The sequence below is a fragment of the Rhinatrema bivittatum genome, chromosome 4 (genome assembly GCF_901001135.1).
Source record: "Rhinatrema bivittatum chromosome 4, aRhiBiv1.1, whole genome shotgun sequence".
Taxonomy (NCBI): Eukaryota; Metazoa; Chordata; class Amphibia; order Gymnophiona; family Rhinatrematidae; genus Rhinatrema; species Rhinatrema bivittatum.
Genome location: NC_042618.1, coordinates 427071843 through 427091652, shown reverse-complemented (window position 1 = coordinate 427091652; position 19810 = coordinate 427071843). Strand labels below are relative to the sequence as shown.

The window sequence follows — 19810 nt, the reverse complement described above, 5'->3', positions numbered from 1 at the left end:
TAGTACTGGGACTCAAGTTGACCAAAGCCCACTAACCCCCTTTTCACCAAAAGGTTGGCCTCAAAAGGGACCTGCCACTCCTGGGAGAAATTTATCTAGATCAACTGACTGCAAGTTTAACATCTCTACCATCTGCTGGAAACAGAGAATTACTGAGGAACTGCAGGTGCACCCTGGCTCATATACCAAGCAAAGCAATAAAGCTTTTCTTCTGTCTAAAACTGCTGATCGAGGAGAAAAACACAATGATCTTGACTGGTCTGGAGGACAGAGGAATGGAAGCTTATTGCTTCTCAGTCACTGGAATACAAATGGGAGACTTTAATGGAAGCAGATACTTTGCTGGGCTTTTTCAGCTGCCTGCGATTTTAAATTACAATAGCAGAAAATATTTAAAAGCTAGAACAAAGTTAATTTCCTTTCTAAGATCTATATAGTATATGATTAAATAAGAGTACAAATTACATCATAACAACTTTTGAATCAGTTGTACAATATAGCACTTACTTTATGATATTATTTAATAGGGATATATTTGTGTACTTTGGGTAAATTTATGGTATACCTTGAGTAGCGTGTGCTGTTCAGGGTGTTCCTACCTAACTTAAATAAGATCAACTAGTCACCCACTTTAGGACTTTTATAACTATGTCAACTGTGAATCAGATTAACTGTATAGTTAATTTTAAATGTTATTAATTAAATGTACTGTAATCTGCTCGGAGATCATTCATGGTAAAAGCAGAATATCAAATGTCAATAAATAAATCTCAAAAAAGATAAAAGCAGGGCAACAAAAATGAGAAACAGGATGGAAACGGTTCCTTTATAAAGAAAAGATACACAGGTTAGGGCTCTTTAGCCTGGAGAAGAGATGGCTGTGAGCATGCGATAGGAGCAGTAGTTCCCAAACCAAGGCAGTCAAGTTTTCAGTATATCCACGATGAATACGCATGAGATCATTTTTATGCACCACCTACATAGCATGCAAATTATCTCTCATTCTTATTCATTGCACATATCCTGAAAACCTGACTGACTGGGGGACCCCCAGGACAGGTTTGGGAACCTCTGCGATAGAGGTTTATAAAATCATGAGTGAAGTGGAACAAGTTAATACAGAACAGTTTTTGTCCCTTTCAAATAGTTCTAGGACTAGGGGGACACTCCCTGAAACTAACTGGTAGAAAAATTAAAATAAATGTAAGAAAGTATTTGTTTCAGTCAGCACACAATTAAGTGTGAAATTTGTTGTCATATGATATGGTCAAGACTAGTATAAGGGTGGACTTTAAAAAAAAAAGGGTTTTGACAAAAGTTTGTGAAGGACAAGTCCATTAATTATTAGCCAGGTAGACTTGGGTATTGTCACCACTTATTCTGGGGAGTGAATAATATGGCAAGGATTGGCCTCTGTCAGAAATAGGATGCTGATCTTGATGGACCATTGGTCTAAGCAGTATGGCATTTCTTATATTCTTAAACAAACCAAAATTACACAAACAGTTTAAACATTTCTAGATTTCTATTAGTCTGAAATGTTATCTGTCTCTAATGTATGCAAATACATGGAGGCCAATATTCAATAGGCCGTTTAGGAAACAAGTTGTCTGGATAACTTGTCCCATATATTCAGCAGGTAGATGTCCAGCTGAATAAACCAGCCTAAGGTTATCTGGCTACCTCTAGTCAGAGAAACAAAAAACCTAACTGGCTAAGTTTGAATATAAACCAAACCGAACTCTATGTAACCACCACTGAAGACAGTGATCCACTAATATTCAAATCAAATCAAGAGCAGAGTGACTGCTCTATCACTGTAAGTAAAATATTTTTATTGTTGGTTTATTTTGTAAATATCTTATATTACTTCCATTGTTAATTCCTATGCCTACACTCAACGTGGGTGTGTTTATTTTCAAAAATTATTATACTACCTAAAAAAAATTTTTTAGGAAAGGTAGAAGGTTTCATATATTTTATTTATTTATTTTTCTATATAGACATTCGATTTGATATATCACATCGGTTTACATATAACAAGATGTCTAAGGCTAGCCTTAATGACATGATACATTATAACAGCTGAATTGAGTAACTAGCTAAATACATGTAACAGATTTACGAGATAGTATTACAAAATAACATGCTTATTAACTGCATAATATATAGTGTAGGTGTCTCCGCACCAATTTGTTACTGGTTATAATCATTAGCCTCCTACCACCTCCAAATTCATTTTTTTAAAAAAAGTTTGATGCAAAATATTCACAATAAAGTCCCAAAAATTTCAATAACGTCCGTCGTATTGTTGACATTCGCGGAGAAAGGTAGATTTATCTTTGGAGATGGTAATAAATTTAAAGCGGGTACCTTCCAACTTCCTATGTGTTGGCTTCTTTAAATAATGAAATTAAATCCCGACACAACCACGTTCGTGTTTCAGACATGCGTCTTTCTTCAGGGGAGTCTCACGATGGAAACCTCCAACTTGCAGGATTCTTGCCTCGCTAAGTTTTTACTTCACATCAGATTGCCGTTATCACCTCCTTTTCACCGCTCCATGCCGACGAACGGATGTCATAAACGTCATCTCCAAAGATAAATCTACCTTTCTCCACAAATAGATTTAGAGTCAACAATACGACGGACGTTATTGAAATTTTTGGGACTTTATTGTGAATATTTTGCATCAAACTTTTTAAAAAAAAAATGAATTTGGAGGTGGTAGGAGGTTAATGATTATAACCAGTAACAAAACTGGTGCGGGGACACCTACACTATATAATTAACCTTCTACTCTTCCTAAAGGTAGTATAATAATTTTTTAAAATAAACACACCCACATTGAGTGTAGGAATAGGAATTAACAATGGAAGTAATATAAGATATTTACAAAATAAACCAACAATAAAAATATTTTACTTACAGTGATAGAGCAGTCACTCTGCTCTTGATTTAAGTTTGAATATAGCCAGGTAGATTTTTAGTTATCGAGCCAGATAACATGCGGCTAAGTAGCGCTGTCAGTACAGAATGAAATGGAATACATAAACCAGTGGCCAAATCCCCCCCCCCAAATTACTTATAAAATGCCCTCGTACGCAGCTCACCCCTAAAAATCATCAAATTTAAAATGGGACCCAGCCTGGCAGCCTATCTCCCCCTTCCCTCCCACCCACCCGCAAGGATAGAAGACAATGTGGCAATCCTCCCTTCCCCCAACCCTCTGCTTCCTTTCTGTTCATTGCCAGAAGTAAGGATATTCCACCTGCTCCCGGTGCCTCCACAGCTATTCTAAGGGAGTCAGCACTGGAAGCGTAAGCTTAGCATTAAGCTTACTCTTCCCACACTATCTCTAGCTTTAATTTAGCCAGAGAAGTGACTGATATGCCACATTGGCCATTTAGACAGATAACTCATGAGTTTTCCGTCTAAATGACTTTTGATTATCTACCACACAATAAATATTCATCATGGATAGCCTTAAAAACCAGGCTGCTGTGATGTCAACAGGACAGGTTTGGGAAACCTCTGCATTAGATGTAATTAAATTAGCATTCTGCTGTGCTTCATAAAGAGTCTTTGCTAGCAGCAAGGTAGTATAATATACCCAGTGTATGAATTACAAGAAGTTCCATCCAGAACTAAAAAGAGCCTACTTTCAGAGGGGTAGATTTAGGAATAATCTTAGGAAATATTTCTTTCCAGAGAGCGTGGTGGAAACAGCCTTCCAGTGGAGGTGGTGGAGACAAAGAATATCTGAATTCAAGAAAGCAAGAGATAAACAGAGGGGAGCCCTAAGGAAGTGATGCTAAATTAACCGGATGGGTAGGCCATACAGTCTTTTTCTGCCATCATGTTTCTGTTTCTATTTCTATAATGCTACTCGATGAATACAGCACTGTTCAAATACCACCACACACTTCCTGCTCAGAGCTTACATTCTAATCAAGATAAATACAGGTCAGTATAGACCTATATCATTATGTAACACTGGTGTTAAGATATTGGCTAAAATATTGGCTGATTGGCTGACAAGAATAATGCTGGGACTAACACATGCCGATCAATCAGTGTTCATACTGGGCAGAAATGCATCCGATAATATTCGGTGCATCCTGAATCTGATTTGGGCTGCAAAGGATATTAATCAAGAAGCTTTGGGGCGGATTTTCAGAGCCCTGCTCGCGTAAATCCGCCCAAAACCGGGCGGATTTATGCGAGCAGGGCCCTGCGCGCCGGGAAGCCTATTTTACATAGGCCTCCCGGCGCGCGCAGAGCCCCGGGACTCGCGTAAGTCCCGGGGTTCTCGGAGGGGGGCGTGTTGGGGGGCGGGCCCGGTCGTCGCGGCGTTTCGGGGGCGTGTCGGCAGCGTTTTGGGGGCGGGTACGGGGGCGTGGCTACGGCCCGGGAGGCGTAAATCCCCCGACAAAGGTAAGGGGGGGGTTTAGACAGGGCCGGGCGGGGGGGTTAGGTAGGGGAAGGGAGGGTAAGGTGAGGGGAGGGCAAAGGAAAGTTCCCTCCGAGGCCGCTCCGATTTCGGAGCGGCCTTGGAGGGGAACGGGGGGTGGCAGCGCGGCTCGGCGCGCGCAGGCTATACAAAATCGATAGCCTTGCGCGCGCCGATCCAGGATTTTAGTGGATACGCACGGCTCCGCGCGTCTCTACTAAAATCCAGCGTACTTTTGCTTGAGTCTGATGCGCAAGCAAAAGTAGGCTGATCGCGCTTCTTTTAAAATCTACCCCTTTATGTATAAAATTCTAGAAAAATATGGACTGGGAATACAGTTTAATATATGGATACAGAAATTATATGCCTCACTCCAGGCCATTGTTAAAAATAAATGGAGGGTTATCAGAGCGATTTCATTTGGAGGAGGGGGGAACGAGGCAGGGGTGCCCACTATCTCCACTCCTGTTTGTGCTGGTTATGGAACCCCTTGTGGAAAGGATCAGAAGAAATGTAATTCATGGGATTCACATAGGCAATGTGTATTACAAAATGTTGATGTTCGCGGATGATGCCATGTTCACCCTATCTAGCCCTTTGACTTCCCTGCTGAATAGGGTACAGGAGCTAACATTATATAGCAAGATCTCAGGATTTAGTGTGAATATGTCTAAATCAGAAATTCTTAATATATCTGTCCCTCAGGAGTTGGAGACTCATTTGCATGATAGTTTTCCTTTCAAAAAGGCACCTAGGTATGTTAAATACTTAAGGGTTTTGAGCCCGACCTCTAGCGGCAGAATTTCAGAGGGTGGAGTCTGATCAGAGAGTTCTCTTCCTAGTATTTGAAAGTTATCTTTCCTTGGGGACTGAAACCACTATGCAAGCTTGAGGTAGTAAGCGCAGTAGCCAGGCGGTTTTTATCAGATTCAAGATGGTGCCTTAGTGAGATGGACAGGAGCGTCTCTTTCTGCTTCTCCTTTCTTCTGGGCAATGCCGCATTCGGCCCGCAAACGAAAGGTAAGAGAGCGACTAGCCTCGGAAGCTCTCTCTACCCTTCTTGTGGTGGGACCAATGGACGTTCATGTCCATCGGGGATCAGCTGTCCCAGGAGGAGGCTTGCTGGCCAGAGTTCGGGGGGGGAAGAAGAGCCCGAACCCATCCCTGAGTTGCTGACATCTCTATCCCCGGAGGTGAGTTCTCCATCCATTAACCCTGCTGAAAGACACTTACACCAGCTGCGACGAGACTGAGTTGCTTGAGATGAGTGCCCTTAGTGAGTCTCAGCCGGAGCCCGCAACGCTGGAGGAAGGCGTCTCAGCCCTACGACAGAACTTTGGGGAAGCGGGAGAGGTTTCTGCTGGAGCTGCTTCGCAGCAGGCCGCTGACAGCTCAGCTGATTATACATCTTTATGATTAATAGAGCTGGTAAGACCTCAGATATTTAGTCTAGAGACGATATGGGATGCACTACATGTTCTGAATTCAAATATTTCAGTTCAAGTAAATTCTATTATTAATATAGTTAAAGATTTGGATATGCATTTAAAGTCTGTTGAGAAAGCTGGAGAACGTAAAGTGGTGTTGGAATTCCGCAAAATTAATCTTGAGAGTTCTACTATTACTCAACAAGCATTGATCAAGGAAAATCAATTACTGCAGTTTAAATTAGAGAACATGGAGAATCAAATGCGTGGGAAAAATCTACGATGTATAAACTTTCCGAAAGTTCCGTTTGTTTCACCTAAAGACATATGGAGGAGGTATCTAATGGAAATATTAAAAGTCCCAGAAGCTACGCTTCCAATAGTGTCTAAGATATATTATATTCCCCCACTGAAGAAGAGTTCACTGGACAGAAGTAATATGTAGGTTTTATTACCTAGTGAAACATCTAAGATGGATATCTCAGCAGTTTTGGAACAGTCAGATGAAAATTTGGCAACAACCTCAACTCTGATTGTTACTTTCTTACTTGAGACTGATAGAGAATGGATATTTAAAAAATATTTTACACATCGAACAGAGCTATTTTTGAACCATAAAGTTCAAATATTCTCTGTTCTCTCTAGACAAACTCAGAGGAGAAGACATCAGTTCTTGTTATTAAAGCCTAAAGTGCTTGAATTAGGATCGTTATTTGTATTAAAATTTCCATGTAAATCTTTGATTAAGCATCAAGGGGCTACTTACTTGTTTTTTTCAACCTTCTCAATTAATAACTTTTTTGTCTAATAAAGCTGAAGTTCAGTTTAGCTCTTCTCCGGCCTCTGGTTAAAGAGCTCCTTAAAGCAGTAACTTGACCTCTCAGATGATAAGATGATCCATTATTGCTAATGCTTCTTCTTATAGTAGGATTTCCTCATGGATAGTGTAAATCTTGGCTTGTGTATTTATTTATTTATTTATTTTTAGTTTTTATATACCGATGTTCCTGTATAATATACATATCACACCGGTTTACAAGGAAATAAAACTGACGCCTCGAAGGGCAGTTTACATTGAACAAATAACAGAAAACTTAAAGGGGCATAAAAGGAACATGGGAGAGGTTATAGAGAATAAACATGTCTATTTAACTAGTGTTACTGAATTATTGCGTTAACGAATTATTGCCTTAATGAGTAGTTCAGAAACCTATGTACAAGGGGGATGGTGGGTCAAGGTCTATGTAGATATTGTATTCTTCCGACTCTTAGATTTCCAGGAATGCTTGTGCAAAGAACCAAGTTTTTAGCTTCTTTTTGAATGTATTGTGGGTTTGTTAGAAATGTGGTATTTGTTTTCTCTAGTTCTTTAATTTTTCCAATTTTTTTTTTATTCTTGCTGTAATACTACATGTATTGCCTTTCAAGTGAATGCTTGATATTATATTGTAAATGCATAAATAAAAAAAATAAATACTTAGGGGTTAAAATAGTTTGAGATCACTACCACTTAGCTAATCTGAATTATTCTCATCTGATTGGAGAATTGATGCTAGATGTACATACATAGGGTAAGGGCAATATCTCCTGGTTGGGAAGGATAGCTGTTTTAAAAATGAATGCTTTGCAATGGCTCTGCTATCTTTTTCAGGAGCTCCCAGTGGATTCAGAACAATTTTTTTTAAATTTGTTTGGCAACAGAAATCTAAGATCGCTAGAGATATTATGTTCATACCTAAAGATTGCGGAGGATTGGGGGTCCCGCGCATTGAGTGGTATTATAAAGCAGCACAAATTTGTGTTATATTGGAATGGCATAAAAGTTCAGGGAGAAAGCAATGAATACATATTGAAGAACATTCAGAGTGAGAGATGCTAATTTAAGTCCTACCCTGGCTAAATAGGAAACAATTGCAGACTTTGTCTATTTGTAATCCATATAATAAGTGGACACCGGAGGTGTGGGACATGTTTAAAGAAAAGTTAATTTTGTGGGGTAGACACGCTCCATTAATGCCTGTAAGGTATAATGGAAGATTTCCTGGCTGGAACGGGGAGCACAAGACTACAAGTATGGGAAAGGAGGGGTCTCATTTGTATGGGGCAACGTTTAGGTCCACAAGACTAGGTACCTAATAGCTACAAAATAGATACAATTTAGAAGTGGGTGATCACTTTGCTTATTTATAATTATGATCTTACATATAATCGGGTCTTGGGTTCAAGTTGGATGGGTAGAGGTCCTTCTATATTTAAAAATATTTGCCTTAAGAGAATGCCCCTTAAGGGGTTAATTACTGACATTTATAAGAAACTGGGCTATCTGCCGGAAGGACTGCTTAAACATGAAAGGGACTGGAAAAGGGAATTGGGTGTCTTGGTGGAAGACGAGGATTGGGGAGATATTAGGTGGTGAATTAGGAAAACGTCAATTGCAGCTTCTTTAGCAGAAAATTGTTTTAAAATTTACTTGCAGTGGTATTATACTCCAGTCAGATTAAAAGCTATGTTTCCTAATGTGACAGATTTGTGTTGGCGGGAGTGTGGGAATAGAGGTACTATAGGCTATATATGGTGGTCTTGCCAGGGCATTACTTCTTTTTAGAATATGGTTCGGTCACTTATCAAGAAAATTATTCAATTTTCTTTGGACAATGACCCTTTGGTATTAGTGTTATCTGCCCCAGTGGGAGGAATGCCAAAGCGAACAGATACTTTGATATTGCAAAAATTATTGGCAGTGTGCTGCGAAATAGCAGATCACTGGAAAGTGAAAAACCCTCCTAGCAAGTTCTTGGTTTACAAAAGTCTTCTGTATATCTACCAGATGGAAAGGTTGACACCAATTAAACACACTACTATTGGAAGATTTAAAGAACTTTGGCATGATTTTGAATATTACATTCATACTTTTTGAATTACATTCATAATTTTGAATATTATTAATGAATATTACAGCTTATTTGGCTCAATGAAGATAAATGTGATGGGGGAGTAAGGGTTGGGATCTGTTCTGGAGTTTACTGTTTGATGACTCTGCTTATTGAGCTTTTGGTTTTTTTTGGAAAATCTTAATACAAATTTAAAATTACAAAAAAGATAAATTCAGGTCCAATTCACTTGACCCCAAAAGTTCAAAGTATCAGACCTTCACTCTCCATCTTCCACTTCACTCCCCCTCTCATTCAAAGTGCAAAAGCAGGAGCCGGGAGGAGAGCTGAGCGTTTCTTTTTTCTACCTGAAGCAGATACCGGGGATAAGCGGTAGCTAGCCCCGACGGCTTGATTTCATCTACTGCTTCATTGCCTGAGCCTGAGGGGGGCGTTTCCACTGGAGGCGGGACCAGGGCTTGGACTTTAAAAATCTTGTCGCTGTGCCTGAAACCCGAGCCGGGAGGAGAGCTGAGCGTTTCTTTTTCCTACCTGAAGCAGATACCGGGGGTAAGCGGTAGCTAGCCCCGACGGCTTGATTTCATCTACTGCTTCATTGCCTGAGCCTGAGGGGGCGTTTCCACTGGAGGCGGGACCAGGGCTTCGACTTTAAATTCAAGCACTACAGCGGTGCGCAGCAGAGCCGGCGTGCTGCTAAAGCCGCAAGCGTTTAAGGGGCGTGCGGCAAAGCTGGGCTTTGCCGGGCCTTCGCTGGGACTTCGCTTCATTAGATTGGAATGTTTATCCTATAGAATTCGCCCGGAACAGGCTGTGTGAACTACTTTAGTAGGTAAGACTTAGATCTCCTTCTGACTCCTGAAATGGAATCTTAAAGAGTTATATGCATCTATCATTGAATACCTCTTTTGTCATTGGTGGTTTTGTTCAATAATTTCCTCTGAAATGCCGCACACTAAAAGGAAAGCCAGGATACGGCTTCCTAGTGAAGTGGATGTTCCAGTTGTAGGACAAAAGACAGTATTAGAATGGCTTGACCCACAGAATCCCCTACAGGTGTTAGCCGCTGGAGGAAATTCACTAGAACGAAGTGCTTTCTCCTTGACTACTGAGATATCTTTGAGCCCAGGGGAACCGGCTCCACCATCTCCGCCCAGAAAAAGGGGTGTTTCCCCAATTAATCCGAGCGGCTCATTAGAGGGAACTTTGAACCAAAAGGACTCTGGAGAAGAAATGGGAATAGAAGTAGAAAAAGGAAAAGTAAATAAGAAGTTGGACTTAAGTGTTTTGGAACATCAAGTAAGATTGGGTATATTGGAAAATTCTTCGTTAATACCGATAGAAACTAGTACACCTGGAAATGTTGCCTCTGTTAGAAGTAAAACTGATAATATTGAGGTAACAATAAAATCGAATAAGAAATGGTCAAAACCTGTAAATGTGACTATGGATAGTTTATGGTCATATATGGAAAAACTAGATACTGCTATAGGTAATTTAACAGAAGTAGTATTAAAGACATCAAATTCTTTAAATCAAAATACTAGTGAATTGAGTAAACAAAGAGAGGATATTAATAAAATAGATAAACGGGTATTTCAAATAGAAAAGATTCAAAGTCATCAGATTGTTAAGGAAGAAGTAATAAATAAGAGACTGGAAAATACGGTCAGATCATTAAATCTAAGAATTAACAACTTTCCAGTTATTAGAAAAATGGATCCTATTGAATTATTTAGAAATTATGCTACCCAAGTGTTAAAAATTCCTGATAAATGTGCACCAGTAGTAGTAAAAGCTTTTTACTTAGGTGGAAAGAAGAAAAAACTTGAACTAGAACAGGTGAAAAAGAATAGTGATGGGAAAGATGTAGAAGAGAGTTCTATAGATTTATCAGATTTACTACAAAAGTCACAGGAAGAAATTGAAGTTAAAATAAGGGAAACTTTATTAATTCAATTTGCTTTCTCTACGGATAGAGATAATATTCTGAGATCCTTTTTTGTAATAGATTAAATACCTTTTATGGCCAAAAATTGTGGATTTTTCCTGATTTAATTAAGGATACTCAAGATCGAAGAAGAAATTTCCTACAATATAGAAAAACTGTAGTTGAGAAAGGAGGAACTTTTTCTTTAAAATATCCGTGTAAATGTTTTATTAAACTGGACGGTAACAACTATATATTCTCCGATCCTAAAGGTTTAAAAGATCTCCTCGAGATTAAATGACCGGTAACTAGGAAAGTAAAACAGGTCAAGAAATGATGTATATTATTTCCTAATGTATAATTTTATTCCTAAATATTTCGTTCATTGGAAGATTCCATTTTATTTTGCCTTGTTTGAAGAAATGCCAAATAGGGGTCAAGCAATATAGAAATTGATTTTTGTTTCCTGTTTTCTTATGATTGACACGTGTTCTATTTTCATTGTAATTTGTTTATTGTAATTAATTATGTAAAGCAATAAATAAAGAATTTTAAAAAAACAAAAAAAAACAAAGTGCAAAAGCAGTAGTGATGGCAACAGTAATAGCAGTCAGCACATGAACTAACAGGAGTAGGTCTGGATCTGTGACTCTTCACAGGGTCACATATCCCATGCTAGCTGACAGTTGCAGCTCAGAGCAGATTTCTGGAGGCACATTTACAAAGCCTGTTTCGTGTAAACCCATTCACTGATTTTGTGACCACATTTATGGTCATGACCCAGTTTGGGAACCACTGTTCTATTATGTGAATGTCTGTGCATTCATGGTCTCTGGATATGCATGGATCAAAACAAAACAAAGCCACGCACTTATCAGCCGGAACATGAGGACACTGACATGTTCTGAAAATTTGGTGGGGATGGGACGCCAAACACAAAAGCTATTAGGTATGTCTGTGTATGGGGGCCCACATACACACTACTCATACACATACAGCTCTCTCATGCACCTTGGTTCCCTTCAGAAAGTAGGATACAAAACCACTGAAGTAGTAACTTCTGGAAAGGAAGAATTAAAAACAGCATATGGCCATAAGAAATTACCTTTCGTTCAAGTTGTTGCGAGTATGTTAGGCAGTAGTGCAGGGCTGACACAAGCACTAGGCAAACTAGGCAGCCACCTAGAGCAGTACAAATTGTGAAGGCGGCACTGCGAAAGTACCAGCAGCAGTGCATTTGTCATACTAGTCCAACATCCCCTCAGTGCAGAGCAGAATCTGAGGTTCCAAGAAAATCCAGTCAGTAAGGGGGGGGGGGGGGGTTTCCCTTCATACAAACTGGCCCTGCATTAATGCTTATAAAGACAGCGAGAGAGACAGTCAGAAAGTAACAGGGAATCTACAGGCAGGAGGGAATGAAACAGCAAAGTCTCTTACCACTTCACAGCAAGATTTTGCACCTCCCCATTCTTATCTTCCAATAATTTCAGAAGCATTTTAACAACTTTTTTCTCACTGTCTTCATCCAACTTTATAGAGTCTTTCTGCAATTCCATCATCAGATCATTGGTGGCCATGAATCTGAAAAAATAAAATCAGGAATGTTCCCTGTTGGCATCAGCAAATATAGAACAGAACGCAGATATGCAGCAGCTGAGGAACAGATCACATCAACCTTCATCATACTTTTAATTCCCATACTCATATGTACTACATGAAGTTTGTTTCTCTCTGCCTGTGATGTTTCCATTTTAAGGGATCTCTCTTACAGTTACAACTCTAGAGGCAGATGCAAAAAGCTGAGTGCTAAAAACTGTGCGCTGAAATTCAGCCTGGGTTCAAATGCCACTGCCGGACCTTGTGACCTTGGGCAAGTCATTTCACTCTCCCATTGCCTCAGGTACAAACTTGGGAGCCGATGCAAAAGCTGAGTGTTAAAACTGTGCGCTGAAATTCAACTATTTGTTTTTAACTCCCGTTGCAGGAAGTTAATTAGTATGCTATGCACTGGGAGTTAAAAAGAAAACGCACACAAACCAGAAATAATGTGCACAAAGCCTTAGCACATTTAGCAAGTTTCTGCATATATTTTTGCACATAAATCATATTTTATGCCTGGAAAACATGATTTGTACACAAACTTGCTTTTTCCGTCCATAAGCAGGCTGAATTAGCCATTATACATGGGGAGTCCAAAGCTGAGGGTTGCAGCTGAGCGTTTACTTAGTAAGCAATCCAGCCCTCATCATAGAAAGTGGACTACAGTAAGACCAGATTTTGCAAACCTGCTTGTCCAAATTTACTGTCAGTCTTTGAGAGGTTATCAAAACAGTAGTAGGACATAAAGATGAGAACAGAAGATCAAGTTGCAGCTTTCGAAGATGCACAACAGAAGGCAACCATAGCTCTCACTTGATGAGCCTTCACAGAGCTTGTGATTTGCAGACCTGCTAAGGTGTAGTAATGATGAATGCACTTGACAAGTCAGTTAGATAAGGTACATTTTTCAACTGCTATTCCTACTCGACTGGGATTGCATTAGATGGAGAACTGGGAGGTTTTTAGATGTGGCAGAGTTTATTTCTTGTAATACGCTAAGGCCCTTTTGCAGTCCAAAGTATGCAGGGTTTTTTCATTATTATGCACATGGGGCCTAAAAAGAAAGTAGTCATCCTGAGGGAATTCTGCGCTACTGCAGAGTGCAGAATTTGCGCAGAATTCCCCCCCCCCCCCGTGCAGAATTGCCATTTTCTGCGCAGAAGTGCCAAATTTTACGCAGAAAATAACAGAGGAGACTCCGGCATCCCGCAAACAGAGTGTGCGAAGATGAAGGTCTGCGTGTGCCGCAGGTTGCGCTCCGCTCGTAGTGAAGATGAAGGCCCGGGTGCACTGTTCGCGGCGAAAATGGAAGGCCCCTCTGTGCTGCGAACGGCGTGTGCTCCATTTGCGGCAAAGATGGAAGGCCCCTGTGTGCTGTGAACGGAGTGTGCTCCGCTTGCGGCAAAGATAAAGGCCTCAGTGAGAGAGAAAACGTGTGTGTGTGAGAGAGGGGAAGGGGGGTGAGAGAGGAGAGGGGAATAGAGAGCATGGGAGGTAAGAGAGAGTGGGGGGGGGGATGCTTGAGCGTGGTTTTCAGAGAGAGGGAGCCAATATGAGAAGATTGTGAAGGATTGTGTATGTGTGAGAGATTGGGAGTTGGTGTGTATGAAAAGGGATCGTATGTATGTGAGGGTGCTGCCTCTGTGAAGGGATTGTGCATGTGTGAGACACAGCCTGTGTGAAGGGATGCGTGAGAGAGAGACATAGGTAGCCTGTGTGAGGATGTATGTGTGAAAGTGAAAGGGAGCTTGTGTGGGTGGGTATGCAAGAAAGAGGGGCCCAGTATGAGGGGATGTGTGTGTGTGCGCGCGAGAGAGTGAGAGAGCCTGTATGAAGGTGTGTGTATGTGTACTAGAGAGAGGGAGCATGATTATATTTCCTCTTTATTCAATATACTTAGTTACATATATTATCCCTGCTCTTACTGTTCTGCATCTTTATCTGTTTAAATTTTTTAGTAATTATTTACTATTTTATTTGTTTATATTAGTTTATTATGAAATTTTATTTCCAAAATTAAAATGAAAAGTAAATACAAATATTCATTTAAAAATATTTGTAACTAATGTAAACCAATGTGATATGTTCTCATGAAACATCGGTATATAAGGATTAATAAATAAAATAAATAAATAAGTGTGTGAGAGAGAGGGAGGGACAGAGGGAGCCTGTGTGAGGGGCAGTACTGAGAACGGGGTCAAACTCTGGGATTGGCCATAGAGTGAAAAGGTTTGAGCCTAGAGGTGGAAGGGAGAGATACTGGCAGGTGGAGTTGGGGCCTGAGAGGGCAAAGTGGCCAGGGGAGTAGGGAGAGTGAGTTAAAAAGACACTCTTACAGTGAATTTCTAAGGAAATTCTGCTCAAAATATTTAAAATTTTGCATCTTTAAGCAATAACTTTTCTGTATTAATTTAAAATGAATTAGCCATGCTGTCTGGGACGTTCTCCGTGCCACTAGGTGGCAGAGCTCTCAAAGATCACTAAACAGTCTTTAGTGAGGTGTTCCTTCTTATATCTTCTGGGTTTCCCCGAGTCTCCTCAGTCCGTTTTTTTCCACGTGACTAACTGCACGCGGAGCTCTCCTCCTCTGAGAAAAAAAAAAGTGAATTTATCAGAAAAGAGACTCAATATGCCTTGTCCGCCAGGCTTTAAGTTCTGTGTATGTGGAAAAATTATGTCTGTCACAGATGGGCACGAACACTGCTGCATCTGTTTGGGTTCCAACCACGATCAGTCAAGTTGTAGAAATTGCGGACACATGTCCCCATGGGCACAGCGGTAGAGAGCTGCCCGCATAGCTCAGCTCAGAGGAGCACCATCGGGCTCTTATGCCCCCTCTGAAGCTTCCACCAGATCTTCTCTGGGATCCCACCGAAAATCAAAGGCTCCCTCCCATCGTAGGGCCACCTCTGCGGACCCCCCCAGGTCCATCACATCCGGCACAGAAACAGGCCCGATCAGGATCAACTAAAGGTGCGGGAGATGTGCAGCAGCCGCATACTGCATCGAAGGTGTCTGCGCATTAAAGCACAGACGCACCTAAGAATCATCGATGCACCGACGTGGCTAAGAAACATTGATGCATCGAGTGAGTGTTGGCACTCAGACGCATTGACACATGGAAGAAATTGCGTCGAAATCAGGTTCCATTGACGCATTGCTGACTCCACCGTGGCTCGGACACAGTGCCTTTCACACAGATGCTACTGACTCAGCCTACTGCCAAACCTCCTTAAAAGCACTCTACCGGATATAAAAAAACCAAGGGAATCTTCTCCCCTACTTATTGTGGATTCAGATGATGGTCCATCTTCTCCAACGATCTCTAGAAGCTCCTTGGCCTCTTCAGAGGTTTTTTCAGGTCTCTCCATGGCCTCACACCGCCACGGAGAATCCAGTCTTCAAGATCCGCTCTACAAGAAGATCAGACGCCCACCGGTTGACATCACTCAGCCCAGGGGGCCAGACAGTGATATTTTACTGGCAGCACTACCTCCAGTGGGCCTCCCGTCACATCCGAGACCACCCTCTACATCGGGCTTAGCCTCTCAAGCCATATCTCAGATCTCTATGTTCTTAACACAATTACTGACATCAGTAGAACAACAACATTGGCATTAAATCCCAACTGCCAAATCTTTGACCACTCTTCAAGCTTTCTTAAATCATTTTTCAAGCTCTCTACTGGTGTGTCCACTCTATTGCAGAACTTAGTATCATCCGTAAATAGAGAGAAGGTGAAAAAGAATGAGCTATTTTATATCTAAACCTTTAGGCTATTCGATCTCCACTATGACTCACGAACAATCAACAGTTAATGACTGATGGTGATATAATTTCCCCAAGACACAAAATTTTTCATATCTTAGGAACCTACTGAGATAAAAGGATAATCAGAGTCACTTGAGAATATCAAATATTATTAGTACTAGCTGGACCAGATTAGCTTCCTTCCTAACCCAGTGGACCTATGACACACATTTACAACCATCATCACTTTAAGCAATATCAGAAGTTTATATCTGAGTAAAACTGAAAAACAGTTTCACAAATATTAGACTTGCTTTTTTACAGCAGTCATCCAGTATTGCAAATTTAAAACTTTATTTTGGGATATGGTTTCAGACAACACTGAAAAAACTGTAATAAGCTTGGTCAACACAATTAACCCTAATAACACTCCTAGCTCTCAAAGCAACTTTTGATACTTTGAACCACAAAATCCTGATCTTCCAACTAACCAACCTTGGATTTTCAGGATCAGCAATTGTCTGGTTCACATCCTTTCTGCATGACTGCACCCAATTGGTCTTCTTGGGAACGGCACTCTTAAAACATCACACAAAAGACTCCATCCTCTCCACCCACTTTTTTCAACATTTATATGGCCTTCATGAGAAAACTCAAAGACCTCCAAATCACTTATTTCAATGCTGATAACATCCAATTGCTAATCCCACTCAGATCAAACTAAGATGAAACCACAGCCAATCTAAATTACTGTTTAGGAAAAATTACAATCTCGCAACACCAAAGAAAATAATCCTAAACTTTCAAAAGACAAAAGGTACTATGCATTGGGATAAAAGAAACCAGCTGGCCACATCCTACACTGATCCTGAACAGTACAAATCTACCCCTAGGCTCCCAAGTCTGGAGTCTAGCCTTCACACCTGACAATTCAAACCCCAGGTCCAAGTAGTGGCTAAATTATCTTTTTCCATCTATGCACCCTCCTGGATGCTGCTGCTAATACAAGCGCCATGCAAGACCTTGTAATTCCTCACCTGGATGACTGTTACTTGCTCAATGTTGGAATCCCCAATACCCTATCCCACTATCTACAGCTCATCCTGAATGCTGCAGCCCACATGGTAATGAATGCAAATAAGTTTGAACATAATGCCAATTATGAGAACTTATTCACTGGCTCCCAATCCTCTATCACACCAAGTTGAAAACCTCCATGCTAAGCTCAACCTACCTCAGCAGCTGTCTTATCCTTTATACCTTTTCAACTAGTAGGGGAGAAGTCAAGATGGCGGCATAGCATGGACGCATGGAGGAGCTGCTTGATTTTGCTCACTGAAACTTTGAATTATCTAATTTGAAATGCCTCCTAAACGCAAGGGGAAGATCCGGGTCTACTCCTCGGAGTCTTTCCCCTCTCCTATTCAACAACTGGAGATTACCCACTTCATGTCCTCATCAGCGTTTAGTCCAGGGGCCGAGGAGCCTGGTGTTCAGGGCGGCTTGGGGGCGCCAGCAGAGGAGGCATCCCTGAGCCCAGACCATCGACAGCCACTGGCACAGAGAACAAACATCGAGAACCCCTCTGGGGCCCCAGAGGATGTCGTCACTTCCGGGTTCGAAGTAGAGGGAGTTTCTCTCTGCATCTCACCGCTGGAGCTGGGCTTTCTTTCAGCGTTTCCTCGTGTTGGTGAGATCGAAGTGGGCTCTTTGAGCCCTATTTTGGATGTCAAGGAAACTAAATTGGATCTTGCCGTAGGAGAATCAATAACCCAGGCTGGTAACATTGACAGCGTTGAGTTATTTAAAATCCCTTCTCGTCTAGCAGTGGTGATATTGGATGCCTTGTGGGATCTCGTGGCTGGTTTCGGGACTACATTAAAGGCTTTGAAACTTGGGGGGAACAGAAATAAAGGAGAAATTGAGGCAAATATTAAGAAAAGTTCAAGAATTCAATGTAGTCACAGTGAAAGACAGAGAGGTTCTGGCCAGACGGATAGATCATTTGGAGAACAATGCTAGGCATCTTAACCTGAGGTTTCTTAAATTTTCCAAGGGTGGCTGGTGAAATTCCATATACAATATTGAAGAAATTCTTGCAAGAGGTTTTGGATTTTACAAGTGACACTTTACCATCTATAAATACTTGCTTCTTTCTACCTAAATCTAAAGTTCCTAGGTCAGTAGCTGATATGCCATTCCAAAATGATTTAACTAATTTTCTTGAAAGTTCCTCTATGGAGGTTACCGATAGAGGAACATTGTTAAGTTTCCTTTATTTCTTCTCTAGATTTAAATGCAGTAATGAAAAATTACTTCAGGAAATATTCTGGTCACCTTCTTCACCTCACCAGTGAAGATTTTTCCTGATTTAGCCTCTATAACCCAAATTCGGCGAAAAGGTTTTTTTTATCTATTCGCCAATAGGCTTTAGGATTTTCTTTTTTACTTCGTTTTCCATGCAAATGCATTATTAAAAAAGGAGACGAGTGTTTTATTTTTTTTTTCTCTTTAACAGTTAAAATTATTTGTTGAGTCTCGGAAACCACTTACCTCTTCCCCGGTGCCTTCATAAAAAAAAAAAAAAAATTACTAACGCTGGAAGTCTATGTTAAGCCTTTAAGCTTCAGTATATAATTTTGCCTCTTTAGATCTCCCTTTAAATTTTCTTCTTTCCTCCCCTATTTTCCTAATGTATTTCTGCTTAGTAGTGGAATTATTTACTATTTTAAACATTCTCAACATATGTATGTTAATAATTGTGATTTTCCACATATTTCTTTATAAATTGGTGTTATGTTTGTAAGTAAAAATTCTATAAATAAAAAATTAAAACAAAAACAAAAAAACTCAACTAGTACTACCATCCCTAAGATCAATACACCTTAAAAGCACCAGGAAGAGCATCTTTGCATGATCAACCCCAACCCTCTTGTACACTCTACCAACTCATATCAGACTTGCACCAGACCAGCTATCCTTCAGAAAACTGGTGAGAACCTAACTCTTTGAAGCAGCACAGGGCTCCAGCTAACCTCCGGCAAGACCTAAAACCCAGCAAGTCTCCATTTACAGCCAGCTTACTATTGCACTATTTACAAACGTACACTCTGAATGTACCATACTGTAATAATGCACCAATGTATAACACTGTATTATCCCAACTACTACTATGCACATATCTGTAACCAATTCTACTGTAACATGCTTTGCGCACTTTGTTGAAAAAGTGTGACATAAAGGATGATGATAATATACACAGCTGAATCCTTGGCAGCTTGTGTACCAGTCATTATATGATGTGCATGTAGAAGAGAATGGAAATGGGACTGCACAATCTTTTATACTATGATCCAGTTATGTGCAGGCTATTCAGCAATATCGGGTGACTAAGCAGTTCCATAAATAAACTCAGTAGATGGGAGTTAGGGAAAACTTTTGTCACCATCAATACCTTTATATTGGACTGACTTAATATCATATCTAATTAATTTTGAGAGTTATCTTCCCATGCTCCATAACTGGGGAGGGAGGAAGAAGGGACAAATAGGGGTAACTGCCCTGGGCTGTGCATCACCATGGTAATCCCCATCCCTACATTATAATTTCAGCATTCCAGGACCCTGCCATGGTTGATTGGCCATGGGCCCCGCACCTTCATAAGGTCAGCCCTTTTTGTTGGGGCTGGCTACGCTACTAATGACGACGACATTGGACAACATGTGTTGGGCTCTGGGCATGGTTTGATATCGCAAATAGGATA

At 40.7% G+C, this 19810-nt stretch overlaps 1 protein-coding gene across 2 annotated transcripts in view; it reads right to left on the bottom strand.

The window, feature by feature from the left end:
- LOC115091271 (cullin-associated NEDD8-dissociated protein 1-like) overlaps positions 1-19810 on the bottom strand; it is a 124973-nt gene that overhangs the window by 99883 nt on the left and 5280 nt on the right. For both annotated transcript variants that reach the window (XM_029601423.1, XM_029601422.1), the window contains exon 2: positions 12136-12279. In XM_029601423.1, coding sequence (XP_029457283.1) covers positions 12136-12279 — 144 coding nt within the window. The remainder of the gene's footprint in view (positions 1-12135; positions 12280-19810) is intronic.